This window comes from Desmodus rotundus, chromosome 11 (assembly GCF_022682495.2).
Source record: "Desmodus rotundus isolate HL8 chromosome 11, HLdesRot8A.1, whole genome shotgun sequence".
NCBI lineage: Eukaryota > Metazoa > Chordata > Mammalia > Chiroptera > Phyllostomidae > Desmodus > Desmodus rotundus.
Genome location: NC_071397.1, coordinates 1,357,562 through 1,380,354, shown reverse-complemented (window position 1 = coordinate 1,380,354; position 22,793 = coordinate 1,357,562). Strand labels below are relative to the sequence as shown.

General features: G+C 52.6%; 2 protein-coding genes across 3 annotated transcripts; both read left to right on the top strand.

Moving 5' to 3' along the window:
• Positions 1–11,201: 11,201 nt before the first annotated feature.
• Positions 11,202–12,728, top strand: FKBPL (FKBP prolyl isomerase like). Its single transcript, XM_024557938.3, is given in 2 exon segments — positions 11,202–12,540; positions 12,543–12,728. Coding segments are annotated over 2 exon segments (1,047 nt in total). The 5' UTR covers positions 11,202–11,663; the 3' UTR covers positions 12,713–12,728.
• A 733-nt stretch (positions 12,729–13,461) lies between these two features.
• ATF6B (activating transcription factor 6 beta) lies at positions 13,462–21,868 on the top strand. 2 transcript variants are annotated; one of them, XM_024557631.3, is made up of 18 exons: positions 13,462–13,586; positions 13,929–14,008; positions 14,146–14,224; positions 14,460–14,551; positions 15,023–15,158; positions 16,878–16,963; positions 17,103–17,235; positions 17,358–17,489; positions 17,637–17,770; positions 18,405–18,590; positions 18,673–18,764; positions 19,181–19,360; positions 19,522–19,629; positions 19,786–19,867; positions 20,049–20,119; positions 20,338–20,449; positions 20,589–20,673; positions 21,183–21,868. In XM_024557631.3, exons 1-18 carry the CDS (start codon positions 13,505–13,507, stop codon positions 21,410–21,412), a joined length of 2,100 nt encoding a protein of 699 aa, XP_024413399.2. In that variant the 5' UTR covers positions 13,462–13,504; the 3' UTR covers positions 21,413–21,868. The 2 variants fall into 2 exon arrangements, with proteins under 2 accessions (XP_024413399.2, XP_045049286.2); XM_045193351.2 differs by lacking the exon at positions 17,358–17,489.
• The last annotated feature ends 925 nt before the right edge of the window (positions 21,869–22,793 follow it).

Sequence of the window (22,793 nt, the reverse complement as noted above, 5' to 3'; positions counted from 1 at the left end):
TCCAGGAAGTCAGGAGGAAAGAAGAGGGCAGACCGTTCTGAAGAGGTTGGGCAGAGATAGGCTGGCAGGGGCCGAGAAAAGATGCTTGCTACCCACAGTGGTCCTTGCCTGGGGGCTGGAAGGTGGCAGACAACTTGAATTAGAACACTACGTGGTGCATTGTACCAGTATAGGGAAGGCAAAGGGAAAAGAGATGTGAGAGCCTGTCTCAGTCTATGCCAGCGGCTATAACGAAAATAGCACTGACTGGGTGGCTTACAAACGACAGTAATTTGTTTCTCAGAGTTCTGGAGGCTGGGGGTCTGAGATCAGGGTGCCAGCCCAATCAGGTGTGGGAGGGCCCTCTTCTGGCTTGCAGACTTCTCATCATATCTTCACATGGCACAGGGGGTGAGGGCTCTCTGTGTGGCCTGTTCTATAAGAGCACTAATCCCACTCATGAGGGCTCACCCTCAGAACCTAATCACCTCCCAAAGCTACCACCTCCTAATACCATCTCTGCACACGAGGATTTTAACGTATGAATTTTGGAGGGAACACATTCCGACTATAGCAGAGCCCCGTGGAGGAGGTCTCTGAACTCCTCTGAAATCCACTCGGGTCTTATTGCCCTCTCCTGCCCTGAGGTCAAGGGGCCTCTTGGGGAGGGGAGGGGGTCACAAGCAGTGGATTTGGAATCCTCAGCTGTACACCTGCAGGACATGGTCCCATCCTGACTCCATGCATTCAGACAGCGAGCAGACTCCATGCAGGACGCTGGTGAGATATGTGCTGAGACAGCAGATGAGAACACTGGCCTCATGGAGTTAATAACTAGAAACAGCAGACATGGGAGGAGGATGGGATGGAGTGTGGAAATCATTGGTTCTCCATTAATTTTTTATCTTCACCCAAGGACATTTCATTGCTTTTAGAGAGAGAGGAAGGGAGAGAGAGAAACATCGATGTGAGAAAGAAGCGTTGAAGCATTGATTGGTCGCCTCCCATAAGCACCTGGACTGAGAATGGAATGTGCCAGCACTAGGACGAACCCACAACCTAGGTATGTGCCCTGACCGGGACCTGCAACCCTTCGGTTACAGGACAGCGCTCCAACCAACTGAGCCACACTGGCCGGGGCATGGGTTCGTGGGTTCTCCTTGAGACATTTCAGGTTGAATGTGCCTTTCTCACCAAACCTTTTTTTTTGTTTTTTAAGATTTCATTTATTTATTTTTAGAGAGAGGGGAAGGGAGAGAGAAAGAGAGGGAAAGAAACATCAATGTGTGACAGATACATCAATCGGTTGCCTCTCACTTGCCCTGGACGGGGGACCTGGCCCACAACCCAGACATGTGCCCTGACTGGGAATCAAACCAGTGACCTTTTGGTTTGCAGGCCAGCACTGAACCTACTGAGCCACACCAGCAGGGCCTCACCAAACTTCTTGAAAAAAGAATCCATGTTTGCAACCTCTACTTCCTTACCACCTACTCATTGTCCTCCCTTAAATCAGAGAGTATTATTGTCACAGACATTTCTGTGTCTGTCTTTCTTTCATACCCACTATTTCTTAACCCTTTGAAATATGCTTCCGCTCCCTGCTCAGATAGTATCCAATGACCAGCCCTGGCTGGTGTGGCTCAGCAGGTTGAGTGCCGGCCTGCAAACCAAAGGGTCGCCAGTTCAATTCCCAGTCAGGGCATGTTCCTGGGTTGTAGGCCAGGTCCCCAGTGGGGGGTGCACGAGAGGCAACCACCATTGATGTTTCTCCCTCTCTCTCCCTCCTTTCCCCCTCTCTAAAAATAAATAAATAAAACCTTTAAAAAAAGAAAAAGCAAATAGTACCCAATGACCAGGAAGTGACCAGCAGCCAGAATCAATGGGATTTTACTGAACCCTTCCATGTTTGTTCCTTGACCTTGGATTCTTCGCTCCCCCAGGGTCAGAGACACGTCCTGTCTTCCCCCTTTATCTTCATACACAGCTCTAATCATCTTGCTCCCCCTCCCTTGTTTTTTCTCCTCTCTTCCCCCAAGAGCTTACTCTGGATTTTTTCCTTCTTTGGGAACTTCCCTTGGAAATCTCACCCACCCCAAATTCAGACATCATTCCTAATGTTTCTCTGCTATAGACTGATGTTTGTGTTACCCCCAAATTCACATGTGGAAACTTGATCCCCAGTGTGACAGTGGAGCCTTGGGGGTGTGCTTAGGTCATGGGACAGACTGTCATAAATGGGATTAGTGCCCTTATACAAGAGACTTCAGAGAGCTCCCTTGCCCCTCCCCCCCATAAGGGCACAGTTAGAAGACGGCCATCTGTGAACCAGAAGGGGCTGTCAGCAGACACTGAATCTGTTAGTTCCTTGATCTTGGACTTCCCAGCCACCAGAACTCTGAGAAATGAATGTCTGTTGTTTATAAGCTACTCAGTTTATGGCATTTGGTTGCAGCAGCCCGAGTTTACTAAGACGTTATCCAACCTATACATTTATATGCAGACATTCTTCCAGGAGCTGTGGAACACCCACATGGACCACGCTGCTGGTCCTCCCAGCTCAGCATGTTCCAAACCAAACCGACGAAATGCGACTGAAAACCTGCTTCCCTGTCTCTATTACTGGCGCCATTTTCCAAGCACCCTTATCTGAAAACTCGATGCCTTCTCCAACTCCTTTCTGCCTTTACTTTTGGTTTGCTGACAAGCTGAGTCAATTCCACCACCACTGTATCTTCTGAGTCTATAAGTTTTGCCCAGCCCTTGCCGGGAAATGATCTCACGCAGATCACCGCAACAGCTCCCCTAACAGGTCTCCCTACTTCCCACATCGACCTAGCTCCAAGTCCCCCTTCCCACTGCTGTCCGGTTATTCTCCCTACACACACTTAAATAACCCCAGTGCCCAAAGGGCCTGAAAACTTCCCTACTGCTTTCTCCATTATTTACAGAATTTTAATTTGGCACTCAACACCTTCCATACCTTAAAATCATTCAGCTTTCTCACTTCAACCTAATCTCCAACCAAACTGAATTACTCATCATTTCTACCTCCAGGTCTTTACTCAGCCATCCTCAAATCTTCGACCTCTTTCTCCAGCCTCTGCCTGTTATAAACCAAATGATTTGCTGCTTACCATGTGTTTCAGGCCACATCTAAGCCTTTGTTCAGGATGTTCTTCACATTTCACATCTGCTGCTCCACTTGGCTAAAATTTACCTTATTCTTCAAGGCCCGGATCAGTTCAGCCTCTCACCTCCAGCAAGAAGGAATCTCTCTCTTCGACAGGTTGGACTAAGCAGTGGGTTTCTCAACAGAGCTGTGGCATTCCTTGGAGCAACAGTTCTCAGCTTACACATTAGATCCATCTGGGGAGCATTTAAAAATCCCAAAGCCCTGTTTGCATCTAGGCCAATTAAATCAGAATCTCTGCGGGTGATACTCAGGCATCAATATTTTTAAAGACATCCCTAGGTGATGCCCATGAGCAGCCAAGGCTGGGAATCACTTCAGGGACCTCCGCTGGGGAGGGGAGAGGCCAAAAGGTGTGGCTTCAGGCAGAGTAGCTTTCTCTTTGAGTAAGTTACCAGGTCTAAAACCTACTCATTATTGACATTATCTGCATTTCCCCCCATCTCTTCTCTCCTGAGATCTTGATGTACTCACCTTACCTTGTGAAGGCAGGAGCCAAAAGTGGTTTGTCACTGGTTTTCAGATCCTTCCAGATAAAACCTCTTTGGACACAATTGAACTAAAAGGAATTAGGCAGAGAGAAAAAAGTAATTGCAAATTATTTCTCCCAGATCTCTTCACCTCACTCTGAGTCTTCTCTCAGGAAGCTTGTCCCAATGTGAGTCTCCTCCTGCCTTACCTCAGCAACCTTCCAACATGTTGCCCTTGGCTCTTGTCCCCGATCAACAAAGATTCTGTCCTCCAGGTAACTTCCCCCAGGAGTTACCCCTGTAACTTCTACTTGGAGCTCTGATTCCCCATGACTCCATTCGGGGTCCCCAATGCTTCTTCCATCATGAAAATTCAGTACCTCTGATGATGTTTCTCTCCTCTCCCCAGCCATTCACTCTCTGGGTCAAATCTTTGACTCGGTTGTTACCAGTAACTGCCACGCTGCCAAAATCTCTTCAGTCATTTCATGCCACCCCGTCCTCTGCCCAGAACCCCCATCCCAACATTCTTCAGCCCCACCTGGACCTCCCATCCGCTGACTCTCTCGCTATTCTTTGATGTGTGATCCCCTCAGTTCCTCACTTCCCTCATCGCCCAGTGTAGGACCCCAGGTTCAACACTATAATCACCTCTCAGCCCTTGCCTCTCTCTCTCCCACACGTTTTATTCCTGGTGAAAGCCAACTCTGCCTGCTCCACACTTGCACCCAACAGCTAAACACATCTGGGGAAAAACAGTCATACTCACTGGTCCCACTTCCTGTGGGCCTTCAGTGTGGCCTGCCAGCCCACATTTCCGCGGTTGGTTTACATTCCCCAAATCTGACACCACAGTTTCACAAGATGACAACCGTTCTTTTCATTTCAGTGAGAAAATAGAAACCTTGAGAATTGCCTCGTGGTCTCCTTCCTAAATTTACCAGTCCATCGCGTCTCTGCCATATTCACTGCCATCCCTCGGTACTTCAGAGAAGCCAACCCGCTGCCAGCTTCACCTGTTTGTGCCACGGGATCCAGTCCCTTCTCACCTGCTCAGAAACAGACTCTTGAAATTATTCCCTATCTCTCCCACGTAATCTGTTTGCCCCTCTTTACTAAAACATTTCCATCATCATACAAACATACTATAAGTTGTCTTTGACAAGGAATAAGAAAACCTCACTTGCTACTTGCCTAGTAGTAAAAGTACAATATTCAGAAGCGTGGTTACCCTTGGTGGGAGGGGCACACAGGGAGGGAGCTTCAACAACAGCAGGAAGACTTTCTTTCTTAAGCTGCATTACGTTCATTTACTTTGGGATACATTATGTGCCAAGACTGAGAAACCCCGGACTAGACCCATTAGCAACATTTACACAGCTGATCACTCCTTCCTCCTTGAAATGCTTTTCTTCACTTTAAACACTCTTTCTGGGTTAAACTAAAAAAAAGTCTTTCTTAGTTCCTTGTTGCTGCTCCTTCTTGCCTCCACTGACAGCTCCTATTGTCTTCCAGACTCCTGAATGTTAGAGGGCCTCAGAACTTTGCCCTTGGCCTCTCCTCTACCCTAATCAAGCTCCCATGACTAACCCCTTAACTGGATTTTCTGCTTCCATTTTTGACTGATATAGTCCTTCCTCCATGCAGAAACCAGAGCGACCTTGCAGATTACCGGATGGTATCATTCACCTTGCTCACACCCTCTGATGGTTTCTCAATCACACTTAGAACAAAATCCAAACCCTTATCCTGGCTTGCGAAGGCTACCTAGCCTCCCTAACGCTCCCCGCCTCTCTGACTTAATCTCCTCCTACTCTTTCCCTTCCTTCCTCTGCTCAACCCACTCCGGTTGCCTTACTGTTCTTCTAGCTACTGTGAGGTTGGCATAAAAATCCAACTCCCTCCTGCCTCAGGGCCTCGGCGCTCCTGTATTCTCTGTGGACACGTTCCTTCAGATACGAGTGTGTGTGCCCCTTACATCATTTATGTCTGCACCAGTATCACATCCACACAGACGCTTTCCTCATCACTTGATTAAAAATAGCATTGTGGCCCTGGCTGGTGTGGCTCAGTGGTTGAGTGCTGGCGCGAGAATCAAAGGGTCGCTGGTTCAATTCCCAGTCTAGGGCGCATGCTGGTTGTGGGCCAGATCCCCAGTAGGGGGCGTGCGAGAGGCAACCACACATCGATGTTTCTCTCCCTCTCTTTCTGTCTCCTTTCCCCTCTCTAAAAATAAAACAAATAAAATCTTTAAAAAAATAGCATTGTGCACGTGTGGGAGCATTTTCTTAGCCATCTCTTTACCCTGCTCCATTGTGTTTATAGCACATTATATTGTTTTTGATGTAATTATTTATCTAATACCACCTGATTATACAGAATTGATATTATACTTCCTGATGGATTTCTTTAAAAGATTTTATTTATTTATTTTTTGACAGGGGAGGGGAGGAAGAAAGGGAAGGAAAGAAACATCAATGTGTGGTTGCTTTTCTCACACCCCCAACCAGGGACCTGGCCTGCACCCCAGGCATGTGCCCTGACTGGGAATCAAACTGGTGACCCTTTGGTTCACAGGCCGGCACACAACCTACTGAGCCACACCAGCCAGGGCTCCTGATGGGGTTTTATAGCTTATTATCTTCATTTGAATATAAGCTACAAGAGATGCAGCACTTTTCCCGGCTGCCTGATTCCCGGGAGCCAGCACAGTGCCTGGCCCAGGGGCGGTCGTCCGGGAAGCCCCGCTGAATGACTGCAGAGGGAGCGCCTGGGGTTGTGTGAGGGAAAATGAAGTGCTACACACAGACTTAGCAGGAGGCCGGCTACTGTGGTCATAGTGTGGTCAGGGCCCGGTGAAGAGCAGCTCTCATCATTAAACATTTCACTGTGGTAAAGGCTGCCTCATCCTGCCCAAAACCCCAGCGCAGAAGGGAAGCAGACGCCAAAAGCTTTGGGAGCGAACAGGAGGAACAATTTTGACATGAATCCCAGAACAAAGAACCACAGAATGGGGATTTATTTAGCCTTTGGAAAACCAGAATTTTTTGTACGTGTGCCGATGCTAAATGGCAGAAAGCAAGTGCGGCATATGGTCCCATGTGGTGAGTGTGGAACACAGTGGGATGTGAGGGTGTCAGAACTTCCAACGGGCTCGATGCCTGGTGACAGGGCAGCGGGAACGGGTACTGGAATACTCTGAGAGCTGAGACGGACGAGCCGGAGATGCGTAATACTGGGAATAAAGTCACAGCCCTTTCCCAATCTCTCCAGCCTGTGCTGCGTTCTCCACTTGCAGTAAATCCCTTCTATCTCAGCAGGTCAAAACGACGGCCCTCTGCCAAGGCGCAACCCTCTGGACTACTTTTCAGATTGCCCCCAATTAGACATAACTTCCCTACCACTTGCCACTTTTGCCCTTGCATCTGGAGCTTTGGTTAAATAACTCTACTCTCATTAGGCTACTGATGGTTAACTCTGTCTTTTTTTTTTAACTAGATTTATTTATTTACTTTTAGAGAGAGGGGAAGGGATGGAGAGCAACATCAATGTGCGAGAGATACATGGATGGGTTGCCTCCCGCATGCCCCCTACTGGGGACCTGGCCCGAAACCCAGGCATGTGCCCTGGCTGGGAATTGAACCGGCAACCTTTCGTTTTGCAGGCTGGTTCTCAGTCCACAGAGCCACACCAGCCAGGGCTAACTAACCCTGTCTTTATCTCCATGTTTCATTGGTGAATTCTGAGTATCCAGCAAGGATTATTGAATGGACAAGAAAAGAACCTTACTTCACCCATTTAGAGGGTAGGTATCCCATCCTCTGTGTACGGGAAAACCACCAACTCACAAATTACCCTGCACCAGCTCCTGGACCTCATCCTAATTTTGCCATCAGGTTAGATCTTTAATGAGGGCAAAACAATGTTCTTACGGGATAGGGCAAAACCTAACAGAATATTCCAGATCCTCTGAGACACCTTGGAAGAAGGGGACTCAGAAACAAGGAAGGAAAGCAGTGACTCCAGGTGGGATGTAAAACAATTACTTATTTTCAGGTAACTCCTCAGAAACTTGCCAGATATGGGGTTTTCCCTCACACCCATCTTCGGCAAGGCATTCAGTGCCCCCTTGGAAGAGGGAATAATTGTTCCAGAATCGGGTTCATCTTCCTTACTCACAGTTAGAAGAATCGGTGACTGCCGCCCCACCCCGGTCCTTGCATTCTCCCAGGTATATTTTTGACTTTTTAAAAAGTCCTTAGTTTATTCGTCCCCTCGTGAAAAACCTGCACGATCAGCACGGACGAAGTTACTGAGGAACATTCACTCCCGTCGTCTCCAGCTCACTTTTTGCAGCACCATCCCTGGCCTCTGCAGCCCCTCTCTCTACCCAGTTCTTAGGTTCCTGTCCCTGTTTTCTCGAGGTCTTTTCATCTCATACAGGCCGTACCGTGTACGTCGATGGGCTCATTTCTCTTTGCATGATCCCAGGAATCGTGCCAGAGCCGGTTGTCTTGCCACCACCAAAATGGGTTCTGAACACAAATACAAAGATGACACCCGATGTGGCCTTATACATTTCGGCTAGTTTTCCCCGGATCTGTGTCTTAGGTACTGTTGCCTTCCCAGAGTGAAGGACATCAATGGCCATTTGTTCCCACTGAAGCAGTGTACTGGTCACAGACTTCTGGACCCGGGCAGTTACTGTGTTGTGCCTGATGGCAGCTGGTCTTTAAGCAGCCAGGAAGGAAAAAAAGGCTTTCACTTTCTTAACCCAGAGTTTCCCAGAAGCTCACTCCCTTTCCAGAGATTCCTATGTGCTCCTCCCTACCATCCTCCTCACCTGAAGCTGGGGAAATATCTTAGGCACAAGGGAAGTATGTCCCAGTCGCATCCGTACACTTTGATGCTGGTGAGGTTCGTTCCTGTGCCACTAAAGGAAAAAGAGGGTGCAGAGGACACTTACAGCGAGAGGGCGGGATGGAACCCAGTCACTTGGGGAAGAAGGCTCCTTTTCATCTCTTCCCCTCAAGTCTGCTCTTCCACCTCATCCTCAAATCTTTAGGGAAAAGAGAGAGGAGAGACATCACTCCTTCCTCACTCCCCAGTCCAAGCCTCTGTCCCAACAGGTAAGCAATTTTTTATTTGTCATCTTCTTTTTGGGTCTTCTTCAGATCCCAGGTCCTCCCCCCCAGGCCTGGGGATGTAACCCTCCTGGCTTGTTTCCCTCCTACTTCCCGATTCCTTGGAGACTGTTCTCAGAGAGCTGAGCCCCACTGTGGTGAGACCCAAGGGGCAGGCAGGTGGGGGAGAGCAAGCGGTGTGAGTCAGTCAACATTCATGCAGTGACATTGTGGCTCTTCACACCTTCACTCCTTCCTGGTCCCGTGCTTCTCAAGCTGAGACCTAAGGAATCTACATACCCATGGATTTCTCTTTGGGGACTTCTGAGTCCTCTTACGAAACTTGAATTTTGTGTTTTCATTTTGATGGGTCATCTTTTAAAAAATAAAAACATTCATTCTGGATGACTTGGATTACTTTTGGGGGGAGTTTCAGCCCCTACGTTTGTATTGGGTTTTATAGTCACAGTGATGATAAGAAATCACCCAAAGAGCCAAAGTTGACCAGTTAATTCAGTGTTTCTCAATACGGGGTCTATAGGTGTGTTCTCAGAGCTCCAGCAAAAGTATCTCATCCCTAAGGGGTATTCCCTCATCCCTCATTCACTGCCGTAGCACCCCACGCTTCTTCGTGGCACTGCAATTGCTTATTCTCCCGGGCCAGACTGGAAGTTCCGTGAGAGCAGGAATTGTCTGTCTCACTCACCTCTGTGTCCCCAGTTCCTAGCGTGCTGCCTGTGGAACATAGCGGGTGCTTGACAGATACTCGTTGAATGAATGAATGAGTAGATGAGACACAAAAGAAGACAAGTGCCCTGCCCTGCAGAGTCTGTTCCAAAGGAAACACACACACACACAAGCACTACATTTGTAGCAGAGTATAGTTCCTTTAAACTGAAAGAAGCTGACCTTTGAAGGGTCCCTGGAGTGGCCCTCTCAGTTGGGGCACACATAATACAAATTAGCAATCTTTGTCCAGGGATTAGGGTGCAATCAAACCTTTTGTGACTCATTCTAGATTTCCTGCTTTTCCCAGAAACCCCTGAAATGGAAAGAGGAAGAAACAGGGAGAAAAAAATAGATTAATTTTCGGTAGAAGCCCAGGGATTCCAAGAATCAGAGTATTTAGCCATAGGAGGAAGGGGGTGGCAGTGTACTAAGGTGGCTCTGGGCCAGAACCCGGAAATAAAACTTGAAAAAAAGGTCTAGGTTAGTGAATCTCCACACAAAACAGGGAGTGGACCGTTCTGACCCAGCATCTGTGGATTATGAAACTATCTTCCATCCTGGCTGTCCTGACGGGGCCCTCGTAGTCTGGGGCACAATCTAGGGTGTTAGAGACCAAAATAAAGGAGCCGAAGCGAGGTTTGGAGAGTGGGATTCTCCTTTCCCAAAGAGCTGTGGTGGCCCAGCCTGTGCAGTGTGCTGGGGAAGCAAACCCGAACCACAAAGGAACCCAGGTCTTCTATTAGGAGGAGGCCCTGCTCTCCACTGATGATACCCGGGTGGAGCAGGTTATACCGGTTGTACCAGTTATGTGTGCAAAATACAGGATGCACTGAAGGGGCACACAGCAAGGGGTGAAGGGAATGGGGTGAGGTTGTTCTATAGAATCACGCTATTCAAAGTGTGGTCACGAAGCAGCAGCAGCAGAATCCAAACGCTTGTAAAAAATGCAGAATCACAGGGCCCATCCAACCTCCTAAATCACAACCTGCAATTTAAGTTTCCCACGTGACGAATAGTCAAATCAAAATTTGGGAACCGTCGAAGATTTCTTGAGGAAAAGGAGACCCACCCCGGCCTGCAAACCGAAAGGTCACGGGTTCGATTCCCAGTCTAGGGAACATGCCTGGGTTGCGGGCCAGGTCCCCGCCGGGGGGCGCGCGAGGGGCAACCACACCTTGATGTTTCCCTCTCTTTCTCCCCCATCTCTAAAAATAAATAAATAAAATAAAATAAAAAGAAGAGCTTGCAGTCCATGATGAATATGAGCGAAAAAGTAAAGAGAAGGCTCAGGTGATCCACTAAGGAAACAGTTGAGGAGAAAGCGGTCTGAGAGTTTATCTTGGAGCACCCTGGACTGAATGGGCCAAGGAGAAGACGGTTGCCCCTGACAAAGGGGTCAAGTCAACGGCAAAGGGCCTGAGGTAGCCAGAAAAAAGGGCGGCTGTCGGTGTCGTCCACCACCAGCTCCACCATTCTCTGCTCTCCGCACTTGCCCCAGGCTCCCGTTCCAGGACTTCTTCGACTCAGTAACCAGGTCCGCCGTACTAGCCTAGCTCAGTTCGACTGGGCGGGGCTCGGTTGCTAAGGCCTGGAGCTGTCTTTCCCCGTGATTGGGGGACATGATGTCACGCCCCAAAGGCGGGCTAACCAGACGTTTCCCGCCTCCGGATTGGTTGCCAGGAATCGGACTGGATTCGCCGCCTCTCGGGCTCGGGAGTTAACTGTCAGTGTCCCTATCCCGCGGCCCCTGCTCCGGCAGCGGCGAGACTCCGAGGGCAGCACTCAGTGAGCGCTTTGCTTCGGAAGGATGGGGACCCGAGTGGTTCGGCCAGCACCACCCGGCTAGGGTCTTCGGCAGCCCAGAACCTTTTGGACTCGATCGGTGTCTGTAGTTGGGGCGGCTCCCCAAACCGCAGGGAATTGTGGAATTTATAGTTCTGGATTAGTTCCGGGTGGAACCCAGGCTCCCGCAGGATTTTTGGAGGAAAAAATAAATAAATGAGGACCTAGAGGACCGGGGCCGGACCCAGAAAGACGGGGAAGAAGTCTAAATAGGAATCCTGACAATAAGCGTTGTTTTGATTTTTCCCTCCGGGTGCTGACCTGAACCTAGTCCATCCCTTTCCGACCCAAACTGATTACCCACGAGGGAAGGGACCAGGCAGCAAAATGGAGACGCCACCAATCAATCCAGTGGAAGAGAAAGATACCTCTCAATGGCAACAACAATGGGGAACGAATCCCCAGAAGAACCTTGATTCAGCTATTCAGATTAGGCAGCAGGCCCAAGAGCCTCCTACTGAAGTTCTTGAGCTGAGAATGAGCCCAGATCCAGCCAGCAAAATTCTAGGGAATCCTCAAGGGACCGAAAAACTGGCTGCTGGACTTGAAGGAAACTCTGTTAAACCTCATGCATCAGCTAGTGAGATGCCAGAGCCCCTCCAATCTGCTGACCTCTGGTACTGTCCGGATGGGAGCTTTGTCAAGAAGATCATAGTCCGTGGCCGTGGCTTGGACAAACCCAAGCTGGGCTCCCGCTGCCGGGTACTGGCTTTTGGGTTTCCTTTGGGGTCAGGGTTGCCAGAGGGCTGGACAGAGCTAACTATGGGGTTAGGCCCATGGAGGGAGGGAACCTGGGGAGACCTCATAGAGAAATGCTTGGAGTCCATGTGTCAAGGTGAGGAGGCAGAACTTCAGCTCCCTGGGCACTCTGGACCTCCTGTCAGGCTCACGCTGGCTTCCTTCACTCAAGGCCAGGACTCCTGGGAGCTGAAGGCCAGCGAGAAAGAGACCCTGGCCAGGCAAGAACATGCAAGGGGCACAGAATTATTTCGAGCTGGGAACCCGGAAGGGGCTGCGCGATGTTATGGACGGGCTCTTCGGCTGCTGCTGACTTTACCCCCACCTGGCTCTCCAGAACGGACGGTCCTTCATGCCAATCTGGCTGCTTGTCAGTTGCTGCTAGGGCAGCCCCATTTGGCAGCCCAGAGCTGTAACCGGGTGCTCGAGCGAGAACCTGAGCATTTAAAGGCCTTGTACCGAAGGGGGTTGCCCAGGCTGCTCTTGGGAACCTGGAGAAAGCAACTGCTGACCTCAAGAAGGTGCTGGCAGTAGATCCAAAAAACCGGGCAGCCCGGGAGGAGCTGGGAAAGGTGATCTTTCAGGGGAAGAAACAGGATGCAGGGCTGGCTCAGGGTCTCCGCAAGATGTTTGGCTGATTAAAAGTTAAACCTTGCCCTGGCCGGATGGCTCAATTTGTTGGATCGTCGCCCTGTATGCCAGCACTTTTGAGGATTCGATCCTGAGTCCAGAAGCATGCCGGAGGCAACTGATCGATGATTCTCCTTCACATCAAAGACCTCTTTCTCTCGCTCTCTCTCCCCCGTCCTCTCTCTCTAAAATCAATAAACATATCCTCAGGTGAGGACTTCAAAAAAAAAAAGTTAAACCTTAAAAGAGACAGGAATCTGAATTGTGGTCTGTGCAGTGAGATTGGGGGGGATGGGCCCAGAGGGAGGATTTCAGATGTACCGGTATCTCATTCCCAGCACTTGCCTTCCTAGGGGAGGCAGCAGTGCATCGCTTTCCTTTTTTACCATTAAAAAAGCATGGTTACATATGCTTTGTTTTAGGGGGCTTAGCCATTTCCGAAGATGAATAGGACTGAGTATTTTAGGGGTAGAAAGCGGGCCTTTAAATCTTGTGAACTACAGGTCCTGGGAGCTTTCTCGCTGGGTCCCGCTTTGCGCCTGCACCAGAGCCACGGCCGGGTGCTGTGGAGTGTTCCCTCCCCCTCCTCGTGCACCGCCTCTTCCTCTCGTGCTCCCATTGGCTCAGCCTGTAGAGCCGCCTCTTGTATTGCTGCCGGTGCTCAGCATCCAGGCCTCTTACTGGTCAAAAGCGCTTCCGGGACGCCCCCTCGCGTTTTGAAGAGTCCACTGATTAGTCGCTGATGGGGAGAGGCGGGCCTTGGGAATCGTCTCCGGGTTGGTTGGGGGGCGGGGGCAAAGATGGCGGAGCTAATGCTCCTCAGCGAAATTGCGGACCCGACGCGATTTTTCACCGACAACTTGCTGAGCCCGGAGGACTGGGGTGTGTGGAGTGAGGCCTCGGGGATGGGAGAGGGCTGTCTCATACTGTGCCCTTGAGGAAGCGGAGGCCCAGAGAGGAAGGCTGGGCAAGTGCAGAATCCGCCTTCCGAAGGAGGGCAGCAGGGGTGCCCGTTGTCCTTACGGGGGTGCGGGAGTTGGGGGAGACCTCCGCTCCCCGCGGGAACGTCGAGTTGTTCCGGGGTCGGGAAAGGAGGAGCTGGAGTTGTTCGGCTGTGGCACTTTTCAAGTGAGCGGGCGGTGGGTCCGGAGGGGTGGAGCGAGGGCTGCGGTGGACCAGGCTGGGCCACGGGGCAGCACCCCTGATGTTCCGCGTCGCTTGCAGACTGCACGCTGTACACCGGCCTGGATGAGGTGGCCGAGGAGCAGACGCAGCTCTTCCGTTGCCCGGAGAAGGATGTCCCGGTACTGCTCCCGCAGTAGCACTGTCTCTTAGCCTCCGTGGGTGGGAGTGGTCCCAGAACCCGGGCTCATTCCCAGGCCTGAGCTCGACTGGAACCACGTCCTCAAAGTCCTGCCATCTAATATCCTCCTTCATTCAGTTTGGCAGCAGCATGCTGGATGTGGGGATGGATGTCAGCCCCCCCGAACCCCCGTGGGACCCCCTGCCTCTTTTCCCAGGTAGTACCGTTTGTGATCCCCTCATCCTTCCAGGAACCCTCATCTTCCCCGTTTCTCAGGAACTGTACAGCCCCGCGTCCTCACATCTCCCCCGCATGAGTGCTTTTTAACACCTTCATTACACGTGTGTCTCTTGCCTTGCCCTAGTGAGGAGGTCCCCACCCGCAGTCCTCGGCACTTTTTGGACCCTTCTCAGGCTCTGCTTCCTGGTTATTTTCTAACCCCCTTCCTCCAGATCTACAGGTGAAGTCTGAGCCATCTTCTCCCCGCTCCAACTCCTCTCTCAGCTCCGAATCATCCCGTCACTCTGCAGAGCCCTCCAGCCAGGTCAGAGAGCCATCTCCCTACTTCTGTTCTCTGTGGCAAGGACTCTGCTCCACTCCCTTTGCCTGTAGGTGCTGCGGATTGGGGGGGGCGGGGTAGGGCAGCCCCTTTCTTGCCTTTGTCGTTTCTTTGACATTCTCATTTGCCACATCTCCACTCTAGTTTCTGGAAGTGAAAATAGACTCTTTTTAGTGTATGGAGATGTGTGGCAGCTGAGGTGGGGCTGGGAATTCTGGAACTGTTCCTGCGTGAGATTTCCTCTCTGAGGCAATGTTTGAAATCACGAGGCATCATCAACCCTCCCAGGAATAAAGCAGAAGGAGAGGACCAGTGGCGAGATGCTGAGTACCATTCAAACCAGAATGTCAGATAATTGGGGTTTGTAATCTGTCAAGCCTCTGTTCTTGCTCTTGCCCTCAACACCTCCCTTGTTTTCTTCTTTCTGCCCTCCCACTTCACCCTACTCTCACCCAGACCCCTGGTGTAGGGGAGGTGCTGGTTGTGAAGATAGAGTCCTTGGCCCCCCCGCTCTGCCTCCTGGGAGATGATCCGGCCTCCCTCATCGAAACCGTCCAGGTCAATGTGGGCCCCACCTCCGATGATCCCTCAGGTATTAACAGCCTGCCCAACCCCCAGGCTTTACCAGGTAGAATGTGCAGGTGTGTGCACACACATGTATGTATGTGAGTGGTGGGTGGGGGCCAGGTAGCAGGACAAGGAGGATAAGGTGGGGAGGGGAAATGGCAGATAACTTGGAGAGAGGCCAGGAGTGAATTTTCTTAAACGTAGAATACTCAGAATACTGTATACTCAACTCCTAGATTCTACAATTAACATTATTTGTGCTATTTTTTTGAGTGTTGTCGAGTTTATGTACTCTTAATGTCTTTGTTCGGTAAACATGTATTGAGCACCTCCTCCGTGCCAGGTACTGGACAGGGTGCTAGGGACGCAAAGGTGAAAAAGATGTGACCAATACGCTGACTGGAGGTTCCTGTGGTGCGGTGGGGGGAGACAGACAAGCACCAGTAAACACAGGGGTGGTGATGCTGGGGTGCAGGTCATCACAGGGCACCATGAAGGCTCGGAAGGGACGGCATCCCACCAGGCTGGGGCTGTGCTGCTGGAGGAAGGCTTTCCTGAGCCGAGTTTTGAAGGACACGTAGAAATTAGCCAGGATGAGAACGTGCGGGCTGGCGTGTGTATAAGGAAGCTGCAGCTCTTCTGAGTGGATGTGAACAGGGAGTGGGGAATGGCAAGTTGCTGCAGAGGCTGCAGGGGACAGGCGAGAACCCTGCTGAGGGACTCTTAGCTTTTATCCTGTGGGCAGCTGGGAGCCTTTGAAGAATCAGGCAGGAGAGCAGTATGACTAGGAAGGTGACTCTAATAGCAGAGTAGAGAATGGATTGCAGAGAAACAAGACTGGAGGACGGAGGAGGAGGACGGAGGAGGACCAAGGAAGAGGCTCATGTGGTTAGTCAAGTAAGATACTTGGATGCCAAGAGGCAGGCAGAAGGAACGAAGTGGAATGGGTGAATTGCAGTGACCCCCTGAGCATTGTGCGGGAGTCAGAGGATGCCTGGGTTTCTGGCTGGGGCAGCCATCCAGTGGGTGGTGGTACTGGTGACTGGATAGTGACCACAAGAGCAGCAGCCCTCTGATGAAGGAGCACAATGAAATCAGTGTTGGACGGGCTGATTTTTAATTTCAAAGTGCCTTCAGGGTTTCCTGGCGCTGCTTCTCCAACAAGAAGCAAGAGGGCAAGGGAGCCCGGTGGTGTAGTCCATTCATGTTTTCCTCCTAGGCCTCATAGGAAGGCAGGGAAGGATGAAGATTGGGTTTGGAGGAACAAGCAGATCATATCCAGCACATTATTAAAAGTTACAATGGAGCCGTGGCTGGTGTGGCTCAGTGGATTGAGCACTGGCCTGCGAAGAAAAAGGTCTCCGGTTCGATTCCCAGTCAGGACACATGCCTGGGTTGCAGGCCAGGTCCCCAGTAAGGGGTGCGCTAGAGGCAACCACGCATTGATGTTTCTTTCCCTCTTCTTCTCCCTCTTTTCTTCTCTCTAAAAAATAACTAAATAAAATATTTAAAAAAATTAAAAGTTACAATGAGGACAAACAAAGTAAGGATTGAAAAGCCTTTATAGCAAAAAAATTGTTGATGACTATTGGCGTCAGATGCTCTACTCTGACTTGTATATTTTGAGGGCCTGTACTTGTCACTTTGGTAGACGTGAGGCACAAGACATAGACCTTGCTCTTGGAGTCTCATGAGGGTTCTAACATGTTGTAACAAGCTGTCTGTCTCACCCTGCCCCCCACAGATGTCCAGACCAAGGTGGAGCCTGTCTCCCCATCTTCCTCCATCAACTCTGAGGCTTCCTTGTTCTCAGCAGAGTCCCCCAGCCAGGCAAGTACCAATGTCCCGTCCTCCCTCCAGGCAGTACAGTGACTTCCTGCTCACACTCAGAGGTAGGAGAGCTGCTTCAGTTCCTTCTTCTCGACACTTCTGGCTCACAGATTTTCTGGAACTCCCCTACTCCCCGTAGGCGTTTATAGGAGAGGAAATACTAGAAGTGAAGACAGAGTCCCCAGCCCCTCAAGGGTGCCTCCTGCGGGATGTCGCAGGCCCCCCACTTGGAGCTGTTCAGATCAGAGTGGGTCCATCCGATGGCTCCTCAGGTAATGGGGCCTCTTGACCTGGGGTCCCTGGCGAAAGCTCTACAGTCCTTACATTCCTCTCCTTCCTTCCTCCCTTCCTTGCTTCCTTTCTTCCTTCCTTCCTTCCTTCCACCTTCCTTCAGGCAAAGCCCTGCCTGCCCGGAAGCCACCACTGCAGCCTAAACCAGTGGTGATAACTACTGTCCCAGTGCCACCCAGCGCCATGCCTCCCAGCACCACCGTCCTTTTGCAGCCCCTTGTCCAGCCCCCTCCAGGTACTGAAGAAGGAAAGGAGGCGGCGGGCTGGACTGACCCTCCAAGGGAGCTCACGGCCCCTGAGGCCCTTGGGTGCTCAGGTGTGGACACAGGGCCCCACATGACTTACAGCTGTCTGACCGCGTTCTCCTGCTCACTTGCCCCAGTGTCCCCAGTTGTCCTTCTTCAAGGTGCTATTCAAGTCCAGCCTGAGGGGCCGGCCCCCCCTGCTCCACGGCCTGAGAGGAAGAGCATTGTTCCAGCTCCTATGCCTGGGAGCTCCTGCCCACCTGAAGTGGACGTAAGTACTGGGGAGTGGGGCTAGTAACGGGCATGGAAGGGGACAGTCTGTCGTGGGGGAGAACTGTGGCATGAGGAGAGAGCAAAAAGTGAGGAAGCAGACCCTTGAGGTGACCCCGAAAGTCAGAGTAGGCTCCTGTTCACGTACGAGTGTCGACTTCATGTAGTTTTACGGTCCGTAGGTTTGTTGTCAAACTGCAGGTGGAGAAGTGGGGGTGGTCTCAGTAAGTCAAAGGCAGGGGGGTCATTCTGTGTTATGGTTGCGACAGCAGTTGGAACAGGGAGGCTGCTGCCGAGTGAAAACCAGTTAGCAAGGTTGAACCTAGGGCCCTAAAAAGGAGAGTTAAGAAGAGGGGACACCACCCAGCAAGGAGAGGAACTGAAGTTTCACTAGGAACCGGAATGGAGGAAGTTCTTCCTACAGCCTGACTTCTCTCGGCTCTCCGGTATAGCGGCAGGGGGTGGTTGAGAGGGGTCCCTCCCCCTGAAGTGTTTCAGTAGAGAGGAGAACCCGCTCCCCTCTTTGGTGCGGTAAGGTCAGGAAGGCAGGAGAATGGCCCCCACAAGCTTTGGGCAATCAGCCCCTGGCGTTGCGGGAGCGGTTCCCCTCCCCAGCTTCCTTTCTGGGCACCTAGGCAAAGCTGCTGAAGCGGCAGCAGCGAATGATCAAGAACCGGGAGTCAGCTTGCCAGTCCAGGAGGAAGAAGAAGGAGTACCTGCAGGGGCTGGAGTCTCGGCTACAGGCTGTGCTCGCCGACAACCAGCAGCTGCGCCGCGAGAACGCTGCCCTCCGCCGGCGGCTGGAGGCCCTGTGGGCTGAGGTGAGACGCGTGTCCTTGGGAGACGCAATGGGGGCTCCCTGGGGTGCCTCACCCACCCTCTCTCTTTTCCTCTGTGCCTTAGAACAGCGAGCTCAAGTTAGGGTCTGGAAACAGGAAGGTGGTCTGCATCATGGTCTTCCTTCTCTTCATTGCTTTCAACTTTGGGCCTGTCAGGTGAGACCCTCCTTGCTCCCCAGAACCTTCGGGTGGAGCTCACCCTCAGCTGCCTACTTTGGTGCCATCTCCTTCATCCCACTCACAGAGCTGTGGGATCCCTGGCACAGGGGTGTATCCAGCAGTCCCTTCCTGTCCTATCACTAATCTCACACGTGGTATGTCCTGAGGTAGGTGGTGCTGATAATGTTGATAAAAACAGACTTAAGGCTTCCTGAGGCGTAGCCTCTGGGTTAAGCGTGGTCCTTTTCTCCCGTTTCCTGGCCCTGCCAGGTGGGCACTGTTCTCATTCCCTTCTGGCTGGTGAAGAGAGTCAGTCTTACATAGCAGGCGGACTGTGTGCGGAGCCCTTGTCCTTGACCACCTCGGGAAAGCTGGAATTCTCCCTCATGCTCTGTCCTGCCCTGTCCCCACAGCATCAGTGAGCCTCCTTCAGCTACTGTCTCTCCTTGGATGAGCGGAGAGGAGCATCGACCCCGGAGACACTTGCTGGAGTTCTCAGCACAGTTGCCCATTCATGGAGTTGAGCCCCTCCAGGGCTCCTCCCAGGGCCCCGAGGAGCTGCAGCCCCGCCGGGAGGGCCAGCCGAGCTTCAGGTGAGGAGAGGGCCCTCTCTTTTAGGGGTGCTGCATGCCTTCTCCCCCAAGTATATCTTTTCTTTTTGAGGGGAGCCACAGTTGCTCTTTGCCATCATGGGCTTCTCGGTTGGTGGCGTGCTGGGCAGCTGCAATCACTGCCTCCCCCTGCCTCGCTCCAGGAACCTGACAGCCTTCCCCGGGAACACCAAGGAGCTGCTGCTGAGAGACCTGGACCACCTCTTCCTCTCCTCGGATTGCCGGCACTTCAACCGAACTGAGTCCCTGAGGTGCGGGGGACCCGCTGCTGGGGCACCTTCCCTGCCATTCATTCTGTCCCTGTGTTCTAGAGCACCAGCTCTCCCTACTGTGCTCCCTCCTGTTGCGGGCAAGGAAAGTGGGAGCCTTGGACCGGCACAGAGCTGTTCCCTCCTGTGCTTCCGCAGGCTTGCTGATGAGCTGAGCGGCTGGGTGCAGCGCCACCAGAGAGGCCGGCGGAAGATGCCCCGGGGGGCCCAGAAGAGACAGGTAGACACGGGCATAGTGCCCGGGGGGGTTCAAGGGAGCACGTCCTTGTGGAGGCCTGAGGGACTGTTGAGGAAGCGGCAGGGTGGGTGTTAGGTGGAGTCAGCTTCCAGGGGCCGCGTCGCCGTCTCTCTTTCCCTTCTCCCTTCACCCTCTTCAAGTCCTTAGACACTTCTCCTTCTAGAAGTCTCAGCGGCGGAAGAATTTGCCTCCAGTTCAGGCAGTCCCCACCCAATCCCCCGGGCCCCCGGAAAGGTGAGTCTAGGGGGTGTGCTTCCTTATTAAGTGAAGTTCCACTCAGAAAAGCTATATCCCCAGGAGCTGGCCAGTGCTTGTCACCACTGCCACCAGTGTCGTATGCCTCCCTCATCACTGGGGGTCTCTTGTCTTTTCTCTCGTCTTCTCCCTGCTTCCCAATGGGAATGGGGTACTGGGCTTAGTTCCTCCCAAATCCTGCTTTTTCACCTGCCTAGGGATTCTGCGGGCCAACTGCAGCTGTATCGCCACCCAGACCGTTCACAGCCAGAGTTCCTGGATGCAATTGACCGACGGGAAGACACGTTTTATGTGGTCTCCTTCCGGCGGGTGAGCCTCTCCTCCCTGCCCACCCCCATCGTCCTGGGTGTCCCAGCAGTGTGTGTTCAGGTGAGGTGGGGAGGAGAGCCAGGCAGCCTGCTGGCGTCTTTCCCTCCACCCTCCTGGCCTGGCCCCTCTTGTTCCCTAGGACCACCTGCTACTCCCAGCCATCAGCCACAATAAGACCTCTCGGCCCAAGATGTCCCTGGTGATGCCTGCCATGGCCCCCAATGGTAGTTCTTTCCCTATGAGGGGTGGGGCAGGGTCCTGAAATTGAGGAAGGGGGCGTTCCAGTAGGGACATCCAGCATGAGGAGCTGAGGGGGTGTGGAGGGGAGTAGGCGATCCAGAGGGATGCTAGGTTCTCAGGTGAGGAGAAACAGGAAATGGGTGTGGAGCAGAACGAAGTGCAGGAAGCTGATGGGAGGAAGGTGACGTGTGGGCCCGCCCTTGGTGGAGGTGCTTGAGTTGGTGCTGGGCAGAAGGGGGTGGGCTGGGCACCTGCCGGACTCTTACCTCCTTTTTTCTCTTGATGTCCTCTCCTCTGTGACCTCACACTTACCGATGTCATTCTTTTCCTTTCCTTTCCCTCTCCCTGCACCAATTCCATCCCTCCTCTCTCACTGACTCCTGCTGTGGGCCTGCCTGGTCACCATCGTCCTTTCCTCCCTGTCCACTTCTGCTTTCGTGACCCTGCCCGTCTGTTTGCCTCCGTCTTCTCTTCTTAACTCCCCTTCTCACAGAGACCCTGTCAGGCCAGGGGGCCCTTGGGGACTATGAGGAGATGATGCAGATCGAGTGTGAGGTCATGGACACCAGGGTGATTCACATCAAGACCTCCACGGTGCCCCCCTCGCTCCGAAAACAGCCGTCTTCGACCCCGGGCAATGCCACAGGTGGCCCCTTGCCAGCTTCTGCAGCCGGCCAGGCCCACCGGGCCACCCATCGGCCCTTCTACCTCAATCACCCCTGACCTCTGCCTCTCACACTGACTTCGCGCTGGGGGTGGGAGAGGTTGTCACTAAGTGGGACTGTTTCTCATCTCCCTGATCCCTGTACTTGGGCAATTGGCAATGGAAGGACAGGCTGCGGGGGTTAAGCACTTATTTGGAGGTGAAGGGGTTCACCTTTCTTCTCACTCCTTTTCGGAATATAGGGCTCTTCTCATTTCTTTGAACCCCCAGTCCCTGCTGCTTTGACTGAGGTTATTGAGTGAGGGTAAGGGGTTGGCTGGGTGGGCTCTTGATTCTTTTGTTTCTCTGTTTGGGATGTGGAGGCGGGAGTGTAGCCCCTAGGCAGGGCGAGGGCCGTTTTTATGTTTGGAACCCATTTCCGGGCATAAAGGAAGGGTGATGAGGAAGAGCAGATTTGTGTATGTGCATATCTTTTTTTAATTATTAAATAAACAACTTGGAGGGAGTTAAAGGAACGGTGGCTGCCTTCCTGGCTCGTGGCGGGCACTTGGGGGAAAGTGGCTTCTCTAGGGCCCGCGTGTCAGGGAGTGAAGCACTGAGGACAGCCTGGCCGGTGGCTGTAGACCTCCTGTCGTCCCCTTGCCTGGCAACACTGGGGCGTGTCTGTGGGAGGGGCTGGGGAGGGGAGGGATGTCCCATGGTGTGACAGCACAGAGGCCACGGATTCCTGGAATGTGTCGGAGTAAACAGGAAGGCCAGGGGGCCCTGCGCCCTTAGGGGTGAGCAGCCTCCCTGGGTCCCCTGCATTCTAGCAGGTTCTCCCTCCCTCGCTGCACTTTCCAGGACAAACAATTGAGCTGGGGCCCAGCGGCTGTGAGCCAGAAAGGAGGGGCCGAAATGGAGGAGGGGTGGTGTTTGGGGCGGGGGGGGGGGGGGGGGGGGGTGAGGAGCATCTTTTTAGCCCTGAACTGGAGGAGACCAAGACTTTAGGGTCCAGTTGCAAGAAAAGGGCAAGAGCAGATGGCTGCGCTTTCTGATGAGCAGGAAGGGGAGCAGGACGAAGAGAGAGACCAGATCTCACTCAACCTGTGGGGATCCCTGCCAGCGGCTCCCGTCCAGCAGCGCCTCTGACTCCCGCAGGAGTGCCCTGGGTCAGCTAGAGGGCTGGGCCGGGCCTGGGCTCCACGCCCGGATGACTGGACAGGGGCCACCCGGGCCAAAAGCCCAGGCCTGAAGGAGGGGAAAGAACCTCATGTGTCCAGCCAGGCTCCCCCCCTCCATTGCTGTGTTTGGGGTGAAAACAGAGTAACTGTGGCAACCTTGAGAGCAGCCCTGGCTCCTTAGCCAGCACCTCCTGTCCCAGGGTCCCTTGAGCCTTATCCAGCCCTATCCAGCAGTGAGTGCAAGAACAAGGATCACCTGAACTGGTGGTTCTTAGTA

Bases quoted from the DNA above. Each gene is read 5' to 3' on its own strand.
- ATF6B (XM_024557631.3), top strand. From the start codon at position 13,505: ATGGCGGAGCTAATGCTCCTCAGCGAAATTGCGGACCCGACGCGATTT. The intron at 17,490-17,636 runs GTACTGAAGAAG...CACTTGCCCCAG, and splicing joins CCTTGTCCAGCCCCCTCCAG to TGTCCCCAGTTGTCCTTCTT. The intron at 17,771-18,404 runs GTAAGTACTGGG...CTGGGCACCTAG, and splicing joins CCTGCCCACCTGAAGTGGAC to GCAAAGCTGCTGAAGCGGCA.